Source organism: Polypterus senegalus, chromosome 3, assembly GCF_016835505.1.
Source record: "Polypterus senegalus isolate Bchr_013 chromosome 3, ASM1683550v1, whole genome shotgun sequence".
NCBI lineage: Eukaryota > Metazoa > Chordata > Cladistia > Polypteriformes > Polypteridae > Polypterus > Polypterus senegalus.
The window spans coordinates 106357723-106380069 of record NC_053156.1 but is presented as its reverse complement, the minus strand read 5'-3'; the positions used below and the strand labels follow the sequence as shown (position 1 = coordinate 106380069).

The following is a 22347-nucleotide window of genomic DNA, read 5'->3' as shown; positions in this document are numbered from 1 at the left end:
GAACTGTTCTTTTCCTCTTCTCTGTGTCCTGCTGTGGCACTTGGTTCTCCTGCTAGACATCTGAGATCTTCAGTATCCTGAGATTCAGCTGAATTCAGTCTGCTTTCTGTTATACTTTTCAGCATATATGAAACTTTTTAAAAGTGGATAGTTGACCATGATCATCAAAACTATGACTTTGTTTGACTTTGAGAGTGACTTTGTAAGTGGACTCCTGGTAATTTAATTTCTCTTTTTCAAAAATGTGTTAATGTAAGTTTTACTATTCCTCCCCTCCACTGACCATCTCTCAATTATAATGTAAATGGGTGTCAGTATTTGTTTATGTTAATCCTTGACATTATTCCAGATTTACTGTTTTTAAATTAAATTATGTTTAAGTAAACATTGCATAGTTTAATGGTACACACACACATGTTTAACTGGGACAAGGCTAATACTAAAAGTGCCACAGAGCTGGCTGAATCATGGCTCTCAAATGAAAACGTCGTTAACAGACATTTGGACATGAAACCAGCATATGCAGGCTTAAAAAGAAGGACACCTAAATAATAAAAAAGACTTTATAAATAACACCCTCCAAACCCCACCTCATCGATCCACCCCCACCTTGCACCCCCAAACCCTCATTTGTTATATATTGCCTTTTATTCTTGTATGTCTAATCATTTTCCTCTGATGATGACACCTGGTAATTGTCAAAAGCTTATGAATAAAAAATTATATTAAAATGAGTAATTCATTTTCTTCCTAGTAGCTAGTGGATTACTAGCTACTAATATTCAAACCATATTACAGACCTTTACTTCCAAACACACATACAGAAATAAATATATATATATATATATATATATATATATATATATATATATATATATATATATATATATATATATTGTGGCAGATGTCTGGGGTGATGACCTGGCCGGGACGCTTTGAAGGACCGGAAGAGTGCATGCGCCCACCTCAGACCATGTGGGGGCGGCCACCCTGGTTGCTATAGGGACCACGGGACAGATCTTTGAAGCTCAACCCTGTAGGGGCCTGTGGTCACTGCCAGGGGGCGCCCCAGTGCCTTGGAGACCCTGGACCTCAGCACTTCCACCACACCCGGAAATGCTGGGGGGAAAAAGAGCAGGGACACCCGGAGTGCTTCCGGGGATGCAGCCGGCACTTCCGCCACACTGGGGGTGTTGGTGGAAGATTGCCGGGAAACACCTGGGTGTTTATAACCGGGTGATTATAAAAGGGGACGCCTCCCTTCATTCAGGGCGAGAGTCGGGAGTGGAGTGTACTAGAGCTGGAGAAGACAGAAGGAGGCGGTCTGAAGTAAAGGCATTGTGGCCAGGACTTTGGGGACTTTTGGGGGTTGTGCACTGTACATAATGGAAAATAAATTTGTGTTGGGTGAATTTAACCTGTCTGTGTCTGGGCTGGTCTCCACTATATATATATATATATATATATATATATATAATGTGTATATATATATAATGTGTATATATATATATATATATATACAGTGGAACCTCTAGATACGAGTTTAATTGCTCCAGCACTGAGCTTGTATAGCGAATTTCTTGTATCTAGAACAAAACTTCCCCATTGAAAATAATGGAAATCCAGTTAATCCGTTCCATACCCCCAAAAATATCAACATAAAAATCAATTTTCCTAACAAATAACACTGATAAATAAGTGTGGATACACTTTGTCTGCTGAGCGTCATGTGATCATAACTGAGCTGATGATTCTTCTCTCTCGTGTGCGTCTCCCTCTTCTTATCTGTTTTGTTTGCTTGCTCGCGCGCCTCTCTCTCTCTCTCTCCTTATCTCCCTTGCACGCTCGCTCACGCACCTTTCTCTCTCTCCTCTTGACGTTAGAGAAAAGCCAAGCAAAATGACACCTTTTATTGGCTAACTAAAAAGATTACAATATGCAAGCTTTCGAGGCAGCAGGCCCCTACTTCAGGCAAGATGTAATCAAAGCTTGCATATTGTAATCTTTTTAGTTAGCCAATAAAAGGTGTCATTTTGCTTGGCTTTTCTACATTCATAATGGCTAACACGGTACAACACCCTAGTACTCCTCTTGAGGGCAATCGTCTCCTATTCTCCGTCTGCATGTCCGCAATATTTTTGGATACGCTTATACGGCGAACTGCTACAGCGAAACAATGAAATCACAAGCACACAAACGCGTAGATCCTCACGCTACGGGAGAACAAGGAACACTGAGTGAGCTGACGGGCTGACAGCGTCAGCTTGGGTGAATCCCCGAGTCGAGGGGGATTGGGAAACGCGTCACGCATAACCACAGCCTGGCTCATGGCTCGTTATGCGAGCCAATGCTTGTATTTTTCGCTCATACTTTCCTCTTATCTTGAATTTCTCGTATACAGAGGTGATCGTATCTAGAGGTTCCACTGTATATATATATATATATATATATATATATATATGCGCTTGTGTGGAGGTGTTTGTCGTGTGTGTTAGACATACTGTAAGTTTTAATTTTTTAATCTTTTTTTATTATTGTCAACAGTACTTATTTTCAAAATTATATGTGAAAAACAGCAAATATTTTTACATTGTTTACTGTGATATAGGAATGTCAAGAAAACTATTAGCCTCCTCAAAAAATAAAGAAAGTTTATGGCTTACAAATGATACTAACAGAAAAGTGAGCCAGTCCCCTAAGTTAAGATGTCATCACAAGTCACCACATCAGCTGACAGTAACACAGTAGGATGCCATACCTTGAAAAGGCACAAGATTGCCGCACATCTTAATTTTCTTTCTTACATCTTTGCTCATTTTCAAATGCTAAAATGACAGTGATTACATGTTTTAACAATGACACTATAAAAAGTAGAAGTTCTATGTGAGATCAAAAGACATTACACATTAGTTTTACCACATAACTGAAAACATACACACACATAAATGTATGTGTACATTTAGTTTACGAATGTGAGAAATTTCAATTGCTATGTCTACTAAGAGTGAAGGTTTACAGTGAGAAAGAAGATATTCATTGAGTTAATATCCAATTATTCACAAACAATATGCAAAGCTTTGATATTTGTACCATTAAACATCTTGGGAAAATATTGCATGAAGCCTAGAGAAGGAAGAAAAATTAAATGAAACACTTTTGCAATCTACAGGGTGCTCTAGGCTCAGGAACAATTTTTATAGAGGGGTCTTCAGGTTTCTCTTATTATCAAGTGAATGAGAGAACCTGATAAGTGCTTCTTTTATATTTTGGGTGATTTCAGTTATTATTTTATATAGGATTTTGTATTATTGTCTGTTGTTGGTGTTTGTACTACTGTCACTGGTTAATGGAAGACATGCACGGTGGAAATGCTCATCTGTCACTAGTCAATGGAACATGTGCTAGGCAGAATTCAATTGTATTAAGTACACATACTTAAAAGATAAATTCATATAAAAATGCAAAAAGCAAAAGAACACATCCAAAGAATTTCCTATCCATCATTGATTACATTTGGAATCTGGGATTTGTTTGTTTATTTGACTGCAGTACAAATTAAAATACATTAAAACTGCATTAAATATTTTTCTTCTTTCTCATATGTACATTATTTTATGCATATATGACTGACTGACTAAACATACAGTATTCTCAATATAAAATCCTTCAGAAGTATTTTTCTTTTCACATAGTGTATATAAAATACCTCCTATACCAAAGCGTGGCGCTGTTCGCGCCCCTCTCTTCGTAGGCAGTGCTGCGACACGCTCTTTCTCGCTCTCGCTGTTTTGTTGACCCTGTCGCTCTTTCCTCACCACGGCAGGGGTTTTTCGTCTTCCTCTTTGACCTCTTTGTTTGAAGCGTAGTTGAGCTCGTCATGGAAATGCGCCCAGTCAACTGTGTGTAACCATTTTCGCTTCATAGGTGGCAAGGCATAATTTGGATATCCGCCCATGTTCGAGAGAGTCGTTTGTGTTTGTTTGTTTTTATAAAGGAACCGCGGTAAGAATACTTTTTATTCTGTCATACAAGCAATGATATTCTGGTGTGCTGGGGGTTGTGCTGCGTTTGTCAGTATCTGTCAAAAGACGCAAAGAAAGGCAGTTGGACCTGTATGCGTTTATGTTTTATAAGAGGGTACCTCTTACACGGTCCATGTGCATGCTTTTGCCCATTATTACAAATCTATTTTGAAATCGTTTTTTTCCAATATATTATCTTGCCTTTTAGTCTAAAATGGCTGATTGAAGATTACATATATTTTAAAAGTAATGTTATGTCTCTAATGCACCTGCTTCTGTTTAGCAGTATTTATGCGTGTGCTAATTTTGTGCATTTGATTCAAATTTGAGGGTTTTATATGATTAAATCGCCAATAATTCAGTTTATTTCGTGTGAGTAAAATCCTTTAAACGAAAAATACATTAGATCAAAGCTTACCACACGATACATCTTTATGCACTAGGATTTGCTGACGTCTACTGTTGTATTTTGTTTTGGATGCAGTTGAACGTTATATCGATGTGGAATTTTTAAAGCAGCAGCTTGCTTAGAGAACAAAGGACTGGCGGTTGGAGAGCCTATCGATCTAACCCATCTGTGGTCGTGATATTCGAAACTCCTGTTTTTATCTTTGGAGGTCATACAGTGAAAGAGAAAATACCGCTGTAAGGGGGTCGGGATAGCCCAGGTAAAGAGTTTCATATCATGAGATACTTTTTCCTCGCCTTTCCATTTTACAGGATTAATTTGGTAGGGCTATAGAGTACCTGCTCACACCCCACCAACGTGACACAGCGATTTGTTCTTCTCATCACGCCATCTGTGCAGAGACGTTTGTTCAACCTGATACTCAATAGATTTGTTTTGGCCTAAATACAGTTTGTTTGTATTACAGGGATTTCTTCCATTAATGACTTGCTTCTGGTCATGCCACAGAAATTCAGCAGTGGGTAAAACTGTTACCTTGATCATTCTAAAATGTAGAATTTGTTTAGTATAAACTACTTTTTTGATATAGTTTTTCGTCTGGGGCCATTGTCATGTTACATAATCAAAACTATTTTAAGATCTAGGCTACAGATAGTGTCTTGATATCCACCTTAATAAAAGATTAAGTGTCTGTCCTGTTACAGTGCCTCAGTCCTTCCAAAACTTTGTGAATCACAAACATTAAAATAGCTTTTACACATCCCAAATGGCATATAGCAGAGCCATGCATTGCATTGCATGGTGCACTGCATTGATTACTTTGATTTCAACCCATCTTATATAGATAGCACAGCTAGTTCTCCTATAGTTGATGTGGTCTTATTTGTCATGCTAGCTACTTGGACTGTTACAGTCCCACACCATAATGCTTCCTTGGTTTTGAGAATGAAATGTAGTTATTTGTTTAATTAAAACATACCACTGTATACTAAAGTGGTGAAATCTTGTCTCTTGTCCATCAGCAGAATATCTGTCCACAATTATGAAATCTAAGTGAGTTTCAGCAAATTTCAGACAGCAATATTTTGTTTGCATAGCAGTTCCTATGTGGTCACCATCCTTTTTGTTCTATAAACACAGGCTTCGTCAATTGCAAAGAGTTACTGCAGGTTCTTAGGTTTATCAATAGGATTCTTTTTCACCTCCATAAGCACAGCACATCTCAGTCATTTTGTTTCTTTGGTAGGAATCTTCGCTCATGGGGAGATTAATGAAAGATTGAAATTTCTTTTGCCTCACTTAACTCTTGAAGACTGTATGCCTCATTTATAAAGCTTGCATACACACAACAAAATGCTTGAAATATGCGTATGCAACTTCCCATGCAAACAACCGCATTTATCAAAGAAAACTTGTCAGGGGAACATACCTATATGTATGGCAACGGTGATCCACGTGTATGCAACATTTTGGAGAAACTGGAAAATGGCGACACCCTTGATCAAGGAAGAAAATGCAGCCAGAACAGATAAATGTAGTGTGCATTGACATGACACACATATTACAACCTCAAAAATGATGAATTTGATGTACAGAATGTATTTTAGTTTAATTTTAAGAGTGCCAATGCTGGATATTTGCACTTAAGAACTTTGTTAGTTTTTAATCAGTTTATATTGGCTACCTGTTTTCACTTCTCTGAGAGCTGACTTATAGGTCAGGAATGTCTTAGGCAAGCTTCCCTCCATCATGCCCACAAGTGCTGGAAATCATTAGCTGACCGGTGATGTGCTCCATCTAGTTTTTGTATGACATGGGTGCACATACATAACACATTGTTGCCAACATTAAAATGCACGTTGTGGCAATGTCTGATTCTTTCTAATGTAATCAGAGCAATTTACTGCACTCATATTCCAATAAGGGCACCTAGTGAGAATGGAGCTGCTTTTGTTAACTCTGAGCAGTGACATTCCATTAATGCACAAGTGATCTGGGATGCAAGATTGAGACCAACAAACATCATGTCTTAGTGGCCTGTGTCAACCACTGTTTCCTTTATTTTGAGGCAAAGTAACTGGCAAATGTGATGGTACCATATGTGGTGGTTGGCTTACTGATAACATAATTAAATTAATCTGTTTGTTTTTTTACATGGTCTATATTATTCCGTGTAACAGTAATCCTGTCATTACATCTGCCAGTTAATAGTGGCTACCCACTCAGACTCTGGCACCTACGCCTTTCCCTGACCCCGAGAACACAGAAGACAGGCGGTATAATGACATGCATGATCTTGCAATCTTAGTTGCACAACCAGATAATCTTCAGTGCAGGTTGCAGAGTCTCGGTGAGTCAGGTGGGAGGCTGCTCTACCAGCCAATGAAGTTGTGGAACATCATTGTTGCATATGTATGAGGTTTATTAGCATGCTCCATCTATGGATGTTTCAGTGCGATGTTTGCGGCATGTTCACTTATGCACATTTACAAGGAAGTTGTGATTTATAAATAAAGTAAATTGAGTATAAATGTTCATATGGCAGGATATATATATATATATATATATATATATATATATATATATATATATATATTTTACACATTTTCCTGTTTTTTTCGCAGGCACATACTTTCATGCTCAAATCCACACAAAGTTTTATAAATGACACCCCTGGGGCCTCATGTATAACGCCGTGCATAGAACTCGCACAATAACATGGCGTAAGCACAAAAGCCGAAATGTGCTTACGCACAGAAAAATCCAGATGCAGGAATCTGTGCGTACTCCAACTTCCACGTTCTTCCGCTACATAAATCCCGATCACCGTGAAAACTTAACGCTTGTGCATGCGCTTTATGTAACGCCCCAACTCCTCCCAGAATTACGCCTCTTTGAATATGCAAATGAATATAAATCGCCCATAAACTCAGCCTTCTGTGAAAAGACAATGGGAAAAGCACAGGGGAAAATATAAGAATTTCTGCGAATACCAAGTGGAGGCAAAGGAAAAACATACTATTTGTTCAAATAAACCGTGGTATAATCCAACAAAAGGAAGTTGATCGAGTGACATAGCCTGTTGGAGAAACTTGAAAGCTCACATTCACAAAATCGCACAGTGCCAGAAATAAAAAAGAAGTCACATATCAAAGTCGCCGTGAAAAGCCGAGTTGTAGCCCACTGTCTGTCATATGAAAGCTTATTAGGGTACAGAGAAAAAAAGGCACACAGTAGGGAAAAAGCACGAAATGTCAACTTCAATCTCGACATTTTCACTTTAATCACGTAGTTTAGTTTGTCATTAAAGTAGAACATCATAAACTTCATCTTAAAATCGTTTAATTAACCAGTTTCTCAAATCACATCGTAATTAAAGTAGCACGTTAAATGCTTTGTTTTGTATTTGATCTTCTATGTGCCTGTGTGTGAATCACTACTTACTTCTTAAACCGGCTCTCTTCCTCCAGCTGGACACAGAATCCATTACATTCGTGATATTACAGCTCTCTGAATAACTAAAATACTGTAATGTATACGTGATATCATTTTCTTGATGATCGGAGTTAAAGCACGTTATTAAACGTGTTTCACTTCAAAGAAATAATTTATTGCAGCAGTACTCGGGGGCGGCTCTAGTCTTGTGGTGGCACTGGGCAGAAGAAGAATCGGTGGCTCCTTCGCCCGCCAATGTCAGTAAGGTAGCTTATGCACGGTGGATGGCCACGTCCGTTGCGACACTGCATAGCCGCCTCGCGCTCAAGACACAAGCATTTAACTTTTGCCGAAATTTGTCGCTTCATTTTTAGCTGTGTTATTTTCTCTTTCTGTGTTATATTCAATATATATTGGCGTAGCCATCACTGCAGTCAGTGCTTTTCTTTCCCCAAGTAACCGATCGCCACACAATCAGTTCTGTAATAGAAGTTAAGCCATCTGTAAGATTAGCGCCGATTCTTCAAAATGTTAAGGAACATTGAAATATCTTCGTAGTACATATTTAATTATTCTATCCTTAACGACACTCCCAGTGAAGAATATAGATTATTTAAATGAAGTTAAAGTTTTATCTGTATAATTTAATAAACATATTTTGCTGCATTTCACCTTAAAAATGATAAATACAAGCTTTATAAAGTGGCTCAGGTTGTGCGATATTATAACTATAGTGCAAGTTTACAGTGGGGTGATTGTACTTATAAGTACAAACAGTTCTATAAGGTGCAATTGATTGAGTGCATTTAAAGTTCTTGGGATGAAACTGCTTCTGAACCGCGAGGTCTGTACAGGAAAGGCTTTAAAATGTTTTGCAGTGGCTGAGACAGCGTGTCCATGAAACTGTATACCGATAATTCTCTTTCCGATCAGCTGCTGCTGTGATTCACACTCATACAGTCATATAAATACTCCGAGTGGTGCAGTGAGAGTAATATGGAAAAAGATGATCCGCTGTGGCAACTCCTAACGGGAGGAGCTGAAAGAAGAAGGACAAGTGAGAGTAACAATACTAAAGCAGTTATGGTATTTGGAATACTATGGCTGTTCCCTGGACCATTATATTGTTACAAGTTAATTACAATCAGATGCATTTCACTAATAAACGATATGCGGTTAGTTTCAGTGTATTTATAAAGCTGCGTCAGGAAAATAATGAGTAACCACACAGGAACAGTACCATTGCTTTGACGCTGGGTGCCGCCAGTCTGCAAAACCGAGCGGAGAACTTGCGTACGACAAGGCATGAGGTACCGTGGAAAAGTGCGTGGCTTTACGCCAAGTGTAGGTTTTATACATCGTGGTTTGAACGTGGAAAAGTTCTTACGCAACATTTCTGTTTCTGTTCTGTGCGTACGCACCGTTTATACATGAGGCCCCTGGTCTTTAGAAATGCTTCCGTAGCCCTTACTAAATTTATGACTTTAACAACAATTCTTATGCCGTCCTTTGAAATAGTGAAGAATTAAGAATGAATTGTGTTTGATACATTCAGCTAGTTTAGAGTCAGTTTCACAATCTGAAGAATCTAAGAAAATTCAATTTGTAGTAAAAACAGCACATTAATGCCCTTTCTTTCTTCTTTGATTCAGGATCACAGGGGAGCCAAAGCTTACCCCAGCAGCACTGAACATATGAAGCATAGATGAATGGTAATGTTTGTGATGGTCAGGGAGCCAAACCAGGATCACGTGCCAGTCAAATACTGGGAGCACTTAGTGCATACCTGAAGATGCTTTCACTATGCCACCCTAGAAATGCCACGTTCATCTTTAGGTTATGTGTGAAAACTGCACTTCTTTGGATTAGGGCATCACTGATAATATTCATATTATATGTGAATCAGAATAAGTATTGGTTGAGTTGGCATGGATATTATGATATTGAAAATTTCTGGCACAAAGCATGTTTGTAGTGTTATTTTTCTAGTGTAAACTTCCTTTGTTAGAAAAGCCACTCCCCTTGACTGACATGCATAGTGCTGGTAAACAAATTGTGTCTTAACAATGTACATGCTAAACAATTCCATGTGCTGATCTTCATCCACATTCAAAGGCAAAATTTTACAGAGGATGCATAAAATCATTCATTTACTTACTGTTATAGTTGAAGTTCACAATTTTCATGTTAAAATTCTATAATCTGTGTTTGTCTACATTTCCTCAACTGCTGAAGTGGCTGCTTCTCAGCTTACTCTTACTGTACACAAGGTTTTCACTCTGTAACTAATATTGTCTTTGTTTCAAAGCTCTGTCATTTACCCAATGCAAAACAACATAGGTTTATCTTTCAAATGGTTATACGTTTGCCTCTGTATGCCTCAGCGATTGCTTTATAGAGCACTTTCACTGTGAGGGTTCACAGATGAGCGTTCACCACAATTCCAGAGTTTGTTTTGTTTTCAAAGTGATGTGTAGTGCAGGTCGTTATTCAGTCTGATATTTGTCAGCAGAGGTTTGGTTTCTGAGACATACAGACTTGAATCCATATTGCAGTGATTGCTTGATAAGACAATTTATTTGTTCAATAAATGCATGTCAACCTGCTGTATTTGACTTCAACTCAATAGCACATTTTTTGAACTGGCAGTTCTTTCTCCTAAAATGTTACTTGCAAAGAGTCTGCACGTTTTACTCTGGTTCTTGAGCAAATTTTACTTCATATGCAAATAAGCTTCCCCAATTCACTACTTGGACAAATAGTCATTTATCCGTGTGCATCAAAGACATTTTCTTGTTATATGTCTTTACACAGCATGTATATTTAATTTTACACAGAGCTATAATGAGAAAAATATCTTGAAGAATCCAGTAATGTGGCTTTGCTCATGAGCAAAAGCAAGATCTGTTGGCTTCCAAACAGCTTGTTATTCAAGATAATTATCATTTTAAATGTCAATAAAATTTTCCAATATCATTACTTGTGGTTGGTGCCCTTACTTTGCTTATGTTAAAACGCACTTATTTTGCCATGGTCACTCATCTTGTTTTCATTCATTCTTAGCTTATGGGAGTCTGGATGATATGCAAATTTAAATGTTCCAGTAGAATATCGGGCAGTTATCTTTACTTTCAGCCATCAGAATATGTGTAAAAAGCTGGTAAAGTTTTTAAAAGACAAAAAATAAAAATATAAAGAAGTTGTAAAATTCTATGACATGTACACTCCTAATTGTATAATAATATATGCAGTTACTGTATATGCAGATAAATACATTTGAATTCACTTAATTTCATTAATGCACAACTCAGGATATATATATATATATGCATGAACACTACTTATTCATTTATTAATTCCTTAAAATATGTTACTTCATATACTCAACACATAACGGTGCATAACATAACTTTTTAATCAGTGAAGTTTACTCTTCATATTTTAAGGCAACATGAACTATATTGTTATCTGATAAGCAGCAAGCTTACAGCACCTACCGTATGCATTTGAGAGAGTGACAAACTTCAGATGTCTCTGTACTTGGGGCTCATTAAACCTTTACCTGTTTAAAGTTAAATTAAAACATGTTCATGTGAAAATGTCATACACTTAACTTTTTCTCTTCTTTCAGATTTTTACTAGGAAAACATTTCACTTAAACACATCAGAAATATTGGTACAACATGTATTGGTAATCGGTTATCTTTGCTGCCCTCATATCATTATCTGTCTAAAAAAATCTTTATTGGTCAGGAACTAATGTGGATTAATACTGGCTCAATCATGGATAGAATTAGTGGATTGTACACAAGCACAAACCCAGTACCCTGGGGCTATGAGGCAGCAATGCTAAACATGGTGCTACTGGACTGCAATGAAAGGAGGAAATAATAATTACTGCTATTTTTAAAATAAGTCAGAAGATTCTAAAAGAAAAAAAATGAAAAAAATCTTTTGGCTTAAACTATATTAATGCTCATTTTTCATGGATTTTATTGTCTGTCAATCAGAAAACTGGTTAAAAATAATAAAAAGGCATCATCTGACTTTAAAAAGAAAATGTAGATGCAGTGCTTAATACTGTACTTCAAAGGGAAGAAAAAGTATATAATTTGTGCATAATTCATGAGTGTCTAACTTAGGTCAGAGTTGGTGGCTAAATTAGATGAGCTGCTAAGAAAATGATTCTCAATTATACAGGGTATTGTCCTAAACTAAGGCAATGTTAACTGTGGGGTAAACTTTCTCTTTGCTTTACCCTGTAGCAAAATTGTACTTGTCAAGATGACTGTTGGTGTGCATAGAAAAGAACAGCAGGTATAGTACCTGCCTTACATAACAGTATTGGAAAAAAAATGTTAATTAGGAAACAACAGAATTTTCAGCCTGTTCTTTTCCACCCACATAACATTTACAACACTAAACTTAGTCACAGATGGGATGCTTCTTTTACTAAGATGTATACAGATTTCTTTAGGAGCACCAGAAAATGTTTATGTCTTCTTCAGATAATATTCCAATTTTCCCATGTGTTTACCAGTATTTGCCAGAAGCTCTTAGAATCATTCTACATACCCTAGGCAAACTTTTGCAACACCCTGTGCCTTTGCTTCTTGGCACTCTAGGACCACACAGTCAAAATTATAGAGACCGCTGCTAACATTGTAGAGAAGGTCACTTTTATTTTTTTATTTGTTGGTGCTACTGTTGTTTCATAGGCCCCACTTCCATTTGTCTGTCTGCCTGTCCTTGTAGCTTCATACGTTACAATTCTCTTGAAGATGTGAGTGAAAGTCTTTTAGAGTTGTGAGTTGAATTCTTAATGAACAGAGGTATCCACTAGACATTCCTAAGAGTACTTCAGTAATCTTGTTAGTCCCCAAGGTTTGTTTTTTCAGTGCTCAGGCTATTTGGTCCAACTTTCCATCAGGTAGCGCTCAGTTCACAGCTTAGCACCATATTTAATTAGACTTGTAAAAAAAAAAAAAACCTATATGGTCTGCCATTAGGTGTCCCAACCTAGTATCTCAGTCATCTGGTTTGTCTATAGAATATTTCATATCCAAATATATATATATATATATATATATATATATATATATATATATATATAATGTTTGAGAAACTTTGTTTTAGTATGATGTTTATTATAAACAATTCACAACTACCACAGAAATCCCTTAACAGTTATTTCTCTTTATCTTGGCCATTTCCACCAGTGAACAGTAGTCTCACTATAGAACTACACAGTCAGTAGGCACTTTGAACACTGCAGCTATTGTCAAAAGCGGAATACTCTGCTTGATTAACGTATCAAAGCCAAAAGCAGAGATGCCAAAGCTTTCCTTTTAGCATTTTTCCTTAAAAATCTAATTTGATAGCCTTGTGTATGTATGCAAACTCTAAATCCATGTGTCCAGCCTGGTGCTTGTAAGTGCCCCGGCGCAGGCTTTGAGTTTTTAATGTGCGAAAACTAAGGATATGTCCACACTACTACATTTTCATTTAAAGATAGTGTTATTTGACAGTGTTACACCGCAAATGTTAAAGCAACACTTTAAAAAAAAAACCAATATGGTCAGCTCTGTTTATTTGTAACTCCATCCACTTCATTAGTTATTAATTTTGCTGCAGAAAGAGCCCCTTCTTACTAATTGGATCAAGTATAAATAATAAACATTAATAAGAGGCTAGCAACTGACTTATTTATAATGTGATTTTCACAAGGCTTTGAATGTTTCTCTACAATGGTAATGCCAACGTCCAAGGTATTTATCACAGAGCTACAGCAACTGTTAAACTCTTTGCCTTTTGCACATGAGAGCGGCATTCACACTGTACAAAACACAACTTAAATGCAGTATAACAAACGATCTGGAAAACAATTCTTCAGTACCTGTTATTTTGGAATATGTGTTTCTTCTGTGACCTGTCAGAGAGTGAAATGTAATAAGCAGGATCCAATCGGAGAAGATCCATGTAATAAGCATTCCCCTACCAGAGGCTGATTGGGGTCACCATTTTCAGAAATCTTCATTTTTGCCAGTCAACACAGAGACTGCACAATGGAGTTTTCTAAAATATTCAATTCTTGAGCGCTTGCAAAGCCATTCGATTTTGTAGGTTGAAACTGCATGTGTGTGTATACAAAAGGTGGAAACGGGAACTAATGTCTGTGTTTTTAAAAAAACAACATAGACCCTGTCCACACTACTAAGTAGTAAGAGAGAAACTGTTGCCAGGAGAGAAGGTGGGTGTCTAGGTTAATTCTTTATGTACAGGCTAGTCCTAATAATTACTAGCTGATATTTTTTCAACTTTCAGCTAATGCTTCAACTTGTCCTTTTAGTAAAGTGGTGTTTATTATCCCAAGAACAATTTTCCTTTATCAGAGTCTCCTGAGTGAAGCAGTTTATCTGCTTTGTGTACCTTCTTTAGGGTCACATGGGTTTCCCAGTTGAAAGGAATGTACAGGTAGATGCCACCTCCTAGCCTGGTAAAAGTGGTGAGCTTTTTGATACTGTATCTTAACTGTTTTCGTTTTACTGATCTATTGTAAACATTTTTTTTTTTTTTAAAGGAAACTGTCACTCTAGCATGTATGCTTGAAGAGAAATAATCATCATTTCTCATGGAATCTGACAATGATGTTGCCCTGGATATCATCATTACGAATGTTGTGTGTGTTTTTAGAACAAGGTGCCATTTAAATTTAAGAAAAATTGCACTTGAAGGAACAAATGTTATCTACAAGAGAGATGTTGGGGTAAGCATTTTAGTTTTTGGTTCTAATTTGTAAATGTTGTTACTAGTATTTCAGGTTGTTTCCTTTTTGTAAATGATATATACAGTAGGACCTCTGTTCACGACCATAATTCGTTCCAAAACTCTGGTCGTAAACCAATTTGATCGTGAACCGAAGCAATTTCCCCCATAGGATTGTATGTAAATACAATTAATCCGTTCCAGACCATACGAACTGTATGTAAATATATATATTTTTGAAGTTTTTAAGCACAAATATAGTTAATTAAACCATAGAATGCACTGCATGATAGTAAACTAAATGTAAAAACATTGAATAACACTGAGAAAACCTTGAACAACAGAGAAAACTAACACTGCAATAGTTTGCGCTATATCGCTACCAACCGCCGGCTAAAAGCCCTTTTTAAATTAGTTTTAATCACAGGGAAAAAAATGAACATTTGAAAAAATCCGTAATTTAATAAACCACCAAAAACAATAACATTGCAACAGTGCACACTATGAACAGATCGCTGGAAACAGAAGTGAAAACAAAATCAAGCCCAGTGCATTCTTTAACTGCCTTCCTACCTTAATGCATCCAGCTCTCTCTCGCGCTGCCTGTGTGTCTGCATCTCGGGCTGCCTCTGTTTGTGTGTGTGTGTGTCTGTCGCAATCTCTCACGTGCTGCTCTCCCTGGCGCTGCCTGTGTGTGTGTGTGTGTGTGTGTGTGTGTGTGTGTGTGTGTGTGTGTGCTCCGCACCTCTCTCGCGCTGCCTGTGTGTGTGTGCGCGTGTGTGCGCTGCCTGTGTGTGTGTGCGCGTGTGTGCGCGCTGCCTGTGTGTGTATGTTTCTGTGTGTCATGCTCTCTCGCTCTCTCTCCCTCTCTCTCTTTCTCTTGCTCACTGCACAGGAAATGCACAGGGAGAGGCTGAACATGTACAAACCGAAAGAGAAACTGGCTTGTTCATATACCGAGTGTGTGGTCGTGAACCGAGGCAAAAGTTTGGTGAACTTTTTGGTCGTAAACCGAGTTGTACGTGTACCGAGATGTTCGTGAACCGAGGTTCCACTGTACTATTAACGATAGTAATCTAAAGTTGTGAAAATTATACAAATATAAATGCTTCCTTGAATCCAATTGTAGGGCCCTGCAGGATCAAGTGGAAAAGTTTTTTTTCTTTCTATTTTCTCCATGACATGTGTTAACATATTTTCTCCATGACATGTGTTAACATAACATTTTTAAGTGAACCTTGTTCATATTTGTCTTCAGGGTGTCAATTTTAATGCATTAAAGGTTGAAGTCTGTGTACTAATTATTGTCCATTGAAATGGCCAGTGATTGGAATCAACTGTTTTAGCCTTAAAATAAATCAAATTGTCTGATAAGTATCTAATTTATTGCTGATTTTATGATAATAAGACTATGAATCAAATTCATGATATATCATCCTCCTCGTAAGTTTAGTAGGTTTATAACTTTAAAAATGAAGATTATTGTTTAACGTCAAAGCCCATTCAGTGTAGTTTTTCTCAGTCTTTCTTAGAAAGAATAATACATTACATTGGCCCCTTCATGCTCTTTCTATAAGATCCAAGTTTTGTATTAGTGTTATGCTTCAAGCCAGCGGTATTGGAAGATATTTTCATTTAATATATGTGCTAGATTTTAAAATTATTAAGATTTGAATTATTAATTAAGAATCTTATGTTAAAAGTAAGTATGCTGGATGCTGCTAACCTTCTCTTTTGTGATATATCATTCATAATGTGATTTTGGGTAGATGCTGGTTTGTTAGTTTAGCAGTTCATGTTTGTTTTAGACTGTGTGCCAACTACAGTGCTTTTATTAAATCTGTGTGTTTATGTCCTAAAACTATTGTAACTCCCATGACAAACAATTAAAAATAATGTAGTTAATATTACAGTATGCAGCCAGTATACAGTAACTATACATTGTGTTTAATAACTCAGTTTGTATCTCCATCAACAGCACTATATCCCTAAAATTTCTCACATTCAAGGTGATAACGATGGAACCTATATTCTTGACTTGATATAACAACATTTGATTTAGTTTTGTTATACCTTGATAAAACAACAAACAAGCTATTTCAAAGATAAAACTTTTATTCCCAAGAAGACATCTTTTTTTGTCTAATAGTTATCAATGTTTGGTTTCTAGGGACCCACAGTGTAATTTGTTTTACAGTATGTTAATTGAGCAATAGATTGATTCTGTGATATATTGCCATTTATTCCAAGTTTCAATTTAATGTAAGTTAAAGCTGAAATCATATCAACATTGCCAAATTTGATATGACTTGTATTTTGACAGAGGTCTCACCACAAATGTTAGCATTTCTGCTGTGATTCCTGTACCACATGTTGTGTCAAGTTTTGGAGTTGGTTTCATTTATAGATTTAACAGAATTGTGAAAGAAATTACTTATTGTGAAAATTGCTGTTTGCAAGTATTTTCATGTTGAAGGGAGAGCTGGATCCGCAGACAGCAAGTAAAATGCAATTGTGCATTCACATGTTGTAGTTCATATGAAATGTTTTATGTGTTACTCAAATGTCTTTTCACTTTATCTTGAGCCTTATAGCTCCAAAAGAATAATGAAATACTCTAATACAGTTAACAAAGTAGATGAATTCCGGGACTTCAGTTCATTACAAGAAACTTTGTTTTCAGAGAGAGATTTGCAAAAGGAGGAATATGGATATGTATTGTAACATCCTTGGAGGGCTTGGGTTGGGCTTATCGCAAGTTCTGTTACCAGTGCCCCAATATATCACAGTTTCTCATCTGCATATACCCCTGCTTGCATATTCATGCTGCCGGCTCTGTCCTGCACCTTAGAGGTAATACTGTCTAAGGCTGGTTTTATACTTCAGGCAATGTGATGAGCGCTCCTGCAGACACTACTGCTACACAAGCTGTGTTCTGTTTATACTTGCATGTGTGCTTTAAGTAAATCTGGAAGATTCCACCAGATGGCAGTGCGAGATATCATCACGGTGAGAAAACAATTTTCGGCTTCGCTGTGATGTACATTCCCAGGACACCTTGCCCCAATATCTCTGAAAAGGATGGATATTTAATGATTACATCCGTCAATCCAAGGACACGCTCATTCCAGCAAGCACTGGACAAGAGGCAGAAACAATCCCTGGACAGGGCATCAGCTCATCACAAGGAGAATACAAGCACACACATACACTAGCGTCATTTTAGCATCACCAATTCCCCAATCCTGCATATCCTTCGAAGGAAACCGGAGCACACTGTGATAAGCCACTAGGAAAACATGCAGACTCCAGGTAGGGAACACCAGGGATGTGACTCCCTGCGAGGCAGCAGTGCTTCCGCTGTGCTACTTTACCTCTCCCACATGTGTAATTATTAACAGTATTATCTATTTAAATGAGTTAATGAATTATCTGTAAAATGTAACATACATGCGTTAATACATTTCATCATCAAAGTGAAATCAAGTATAAATCCAAGGTTTCTAAATGTGCAGACAGCTGGAATATAATAAATTTAATGTATTTTTTTGTTACAGTTGCTGCCTGCTGCTGTTGTCAGTGCAGGGGGAAGCCCCTGAAGCACGTAGCAATTAACAACTGGGTCGGTTTTAAGATGATGTTTATGATGTTCTACTTTGATGACAAAATAAACTATGAGGTTAAAGTGGAAATTTAGAAATCAAAGCCGAAATTTCTACTTTTATCATGAAATAGACCTTTTTTTGCTCACTATGTTCCTATTTTTTTTTCTCTGCAACTCAAATACTTCCTAATTTTTTTTCTCTGCAACTCAAATACTCTTTCGTACATTCTGATGCGAAGATGGTATGTGAGACCTTTAAAATGAATCGTGTCATTGTGATGTGGAATATGCGACACTGTGAAAAGAAAAGCACCACAAATACATTTGCAGGTCAGCATTTAATTGTTTGATGATTGCTTCACCAGATCGAACCATTCATCAAACATCGAAGCACGCACATTAATCCTGTAGGATCTGCAAAGCGGTCTGCTGTTACATGTTGATAGAAAACAAAAGACCCTGACATCCCGTTCCAACTTAGATACACTGCGTCTTCCCCAATTATTTTACTGGTACTGTAACTTGTGCATGCGTCATGTCAGTTTCTGAGGGCATAATAATAATAAATGTTATTTATATTGCACTTCATAGTTTAAAAATCTCAGAGTGCTACAGAGTAAAAATAAAAATAATAAAACAAGAAAATCTATTTATACTTTAACAAAATATCTATCTAAAAAGATGAGTTTTTAGATTCCATTTAAAAACATTAGTTGACTGTGGGGCTCTCGGGTAGTCAGGGAGGGCGTTCCACAGTCTTGGTGCCACAGATGAAAAAGCCCTATCACCCATACTGCGAAGCTTGGTTCTAGGGACTTAGAGAGTGTTAGTGTGTACAGAGCGGAGAGTACGTGAGGAGGTATGAGGGGTAAGGAGTTCCTGTAAGTAAAGGGGGGCATGTCCACAGATGCACTGATTGGTGAGGAGAACGACCTTGTACTCAATTCTGTGTTACCTAGTATATGGATTGTACAGCACCTTGGGTTCAAGTCCTGTTGTTTTAAAGTGCTTTATAAATTAACATAAAATTAAGATCATGCATCATTGTATCACTAAAGAATTTGTACTATTTATGTTTGAGAAGCAGAAACAAAAATGATTTCAATTTGTTTACTTATGGAATTACTCTGAGTGCTGTTGTTGTGGTATTTTTAACATTTTACTTCCCTCTTGGGCGGCACGGTGGCGTAGTGGTAGCGCTGCTGCCTCGCAGTTAGGAGTCCCGGGTTCGCGTGGGTTTCCTCCGGGTGCTCCGGTTTCCTCCCAGTCCAAAAACATGCAGGTTAGGTGGATTGGCGATTCTAAAAATTGGCCCTAGTGTGTGCTTGGTGTGTGGGTGTGTTTGTGTGTGTCCTGTGGTGGGTTGGCACCCTGCCCGGGATTGGTTCCTGCCTTGTGGCCTGTATTGGCTGGGATTGGCTCCAGCAGACCCCCGTGACCCTGTGTTCGGATTCAGCGGGTTGGAAAATGGATGGATGGATACTTCCCTCTTGTGTGAGTGAATGTACATAAAAGTTGTACATCTTTGTGAGTCCTTTATATTGTATATCTTAATTAGAACATAATGTACTATAGTTTTTGGTTGTCATATTTCTGTGTTTATTTTATATTTAAGCAGAAGGTTCTGATGAAACTAAGGAAACCAAGAATAACTGCATCAATATGGTCATCAGGGAAAGTTATTTGTACTGGTGCAACAAGGTAAGAATACATTTTGAATACTTTTAAAAGGTGAATGTTGCCATAAACCTGTTTGCTTTTTATAGAATTCACGATTTGGTCACTGAGTTTCATTTACATATTTGTTTCCTGCTCCATTGACTGTCTTATATTCCTGCTGTTTGTCTTGTACAGTAAGTAAATGTAAAATAAAACATTTTTGAATGAGGTAGTGCTGCTACTTCACATTAAAGAAGCCGGGGATTGTGTCTCAAGTCCTCACTGTTTGCATGTTCTCTCCTTGTTTGTGTGGGATTCTTCCAGTCCAAAGACATGCAGGTTAAGTGCATTGGTGGTGCTAAATTGGCCCTAAGCTTGTGTTTGTTGGGGCGAGTGTTCTCATCTGCAATGAAGTAGAACCCTCTCCAGTGTTTGTTTTTGTATTGTGCCCTAGGCTAGATGAGATAGGCTCCAGCCTTTATTACAGTCTTGAAAGTTTCACCTGTACTTCAATTTATCCCGTTTATCATGTTAACAAGTAATAATCTTTTTTAAACTTGTTTCAGTTACATGTATGTCTTAGTCATGTTACTAAACTCTTTGCTTTAACTGATATAGCAAAACTAATAAAATTACGGCAGGCAGGTTTTGTAAATGGATACTGAACATTTCTTGAGGAATTCATACACAGTAGTTTTTGCAGTTTTCTTGGACAGGCATGGAAACCTGCATTGTTTTTCACTTTTTGATGGCTGAAATTTGTCTTGTTTTTGAGTTAGAACTTAAATTAATTTTTAGTCCATTATATAGTACAATTTTCCTTGCATAGAATTGTACTGCTCCACGTATTAAAAAATAAAAATAGTCCATTATAAATATATAAAAAAAAACATAAATCATATTTAGTCCCCGTAAATGCCAGAAAAGATTCCACTCCATTGGGCCATTGAGCAAGGCCCTTAACCTGCAATTGCTCCATCCTGGATATGACGTTAAATTGCAACAAGACCATCCAAATTGCAGGGTAATCTTATGGGGTTGGTGGAAGGACTAGCACTCCAGCTACTGTAAAAAAAAACCTCATATTATTCCTCTCCATTCAAACTAGTGTAGTGCTGAAGTGTCACCCATTTAACGGCTGTGTTCATGTCCTAATTTGGGATCCTGAGGTGGTTTGTCGTGGGGTGGGTTCGGCAATTAATGGCATAATTTTTCTGAAGCGGGGCATATAATCTATACATGTGGAGATAACCGTGATTGAATTTTGCTTAAAAACTGGCTGGGAACAATTAGATGGCTCACTGGGTGTCACACTTGTGCACCAATCCAATGTCTCATGCTGGTGGCACTCAAAGTAGTGTTGGTAATTTTTAACAGGTTGTCCCCATTTGCGTATTCTTGTTTGAAAATCTTGTTTGGCCCCCCCGAGACTAGGATCTAGTTCTGGGCGGTATACCGGTTCATACCAAAAACCGTTTATTTTTGTTATGATATTGATTTTTCTTATACCGCAACACCGGGTTAAATTGCATAAACAACGTTCAGATTGTGGTGCAGCGGGAAACTGTTTAAGAAAGACCTTTTTCACTACTACAACGCTAAACACATACCACGGAGTACATGCTTTAGTGGAGGTGTTGCACGGGGGCTCTTTTTCACTGCTACACCGCTAAACAGGCACGCAACAGAGTACATGCGGTAGTGGAGGTATTACGTGGTGAAAATGGACAGAGAACAGTACGAAACTGAAGCTGTAGCAGATGATAAAGTTGAACTTGATGACACAGAAGAACTTTTGCTGGAAAAAGGAGTCACGTCTGTTGTCTGGAGATACTTTGGATTTAAAAGGTCAGATGTGGACCATTATGTTAACTCTTTTAGGGCAATTTTTTTTTTTGTTTCTTATCTCCCAGGGCTAAATATTTTTCCAAAAACTAACATTTTTTAAAAAAGAACACAAAGCAATTGTGTAACATATGAAATCAACAAAAAATATTTACTTTTGACAAATATTACTGTCTTGCATGTTGTATGAGTCTGCATACTCTGATTTCACATACATATCACATAAATTTTACACAGCAAAGTCCTGCAAAGTCTGATCTCGCTCAAAGCAGCCAATTTCATTCATTGCCACATTGCACTGCTTACAATACGTGTTGTTTTGGTGCCTACTTTTCAATTGTCCGTTGCTGCACTTTCTCACATATATTGTTAGTGTGTACTGTAGAGAGACAAGTCACCCTTTTGCCATTGTGCCATTCCACTGCCACCAAGTTTTCTACCCGCATGAAAACCGTATTGTCACTTGTTTTCATCTTCTGAAACTTTATAAACTTTATGCATGGCATTATAGCCTGGCTCACCCCATGGGATTTGCTTCTGTTTATTACAGAAGTGAATAAAACTTTGCAGCAGCACGTACATATCACCATGCTGCATAACCTGTCCAA

General features: G+C 37.4%; 1 protein-coding gene across 4 annotated transcripts in view; it reads left to right on the top strand.

The window, feature by feature from the left end:
• The first annotated feature begins 3764 nt into the window (after nt 1-3764).
• tbpl1 (TBP-like 1) overlaps nt 3765-22347 on the top strand; it is a 41653-nt gene continuing 23070 nt past the window's right edge. Inside the window, exons 1-4 of one of the 4 annotated variants that reach the window (XM_039747733.1) lie at nt 3766-4002; nt 4507-4690; nt 14447-14632; nt 19851-19936. In XM_039747733.1, coding sequence (XP_039603667.1) covers nt 14498-14632; nt 19851-19936 — 221 coding nt within the window. In that variant the 5' untranslated portion in view covers nt 3766-4002; nt 4507-4690; nt 14447-14497. Of the gene's footprint in view, nt 4003-4506; nt 4691-14446; nt 14633-19850; nt 19937-22347 lie in introns of all 4 variants that reach the window. The other 3 variants (XM_039747735.1, XM_039747731.1, XM_039747734.1) reach the window with 3 other exon arrangements.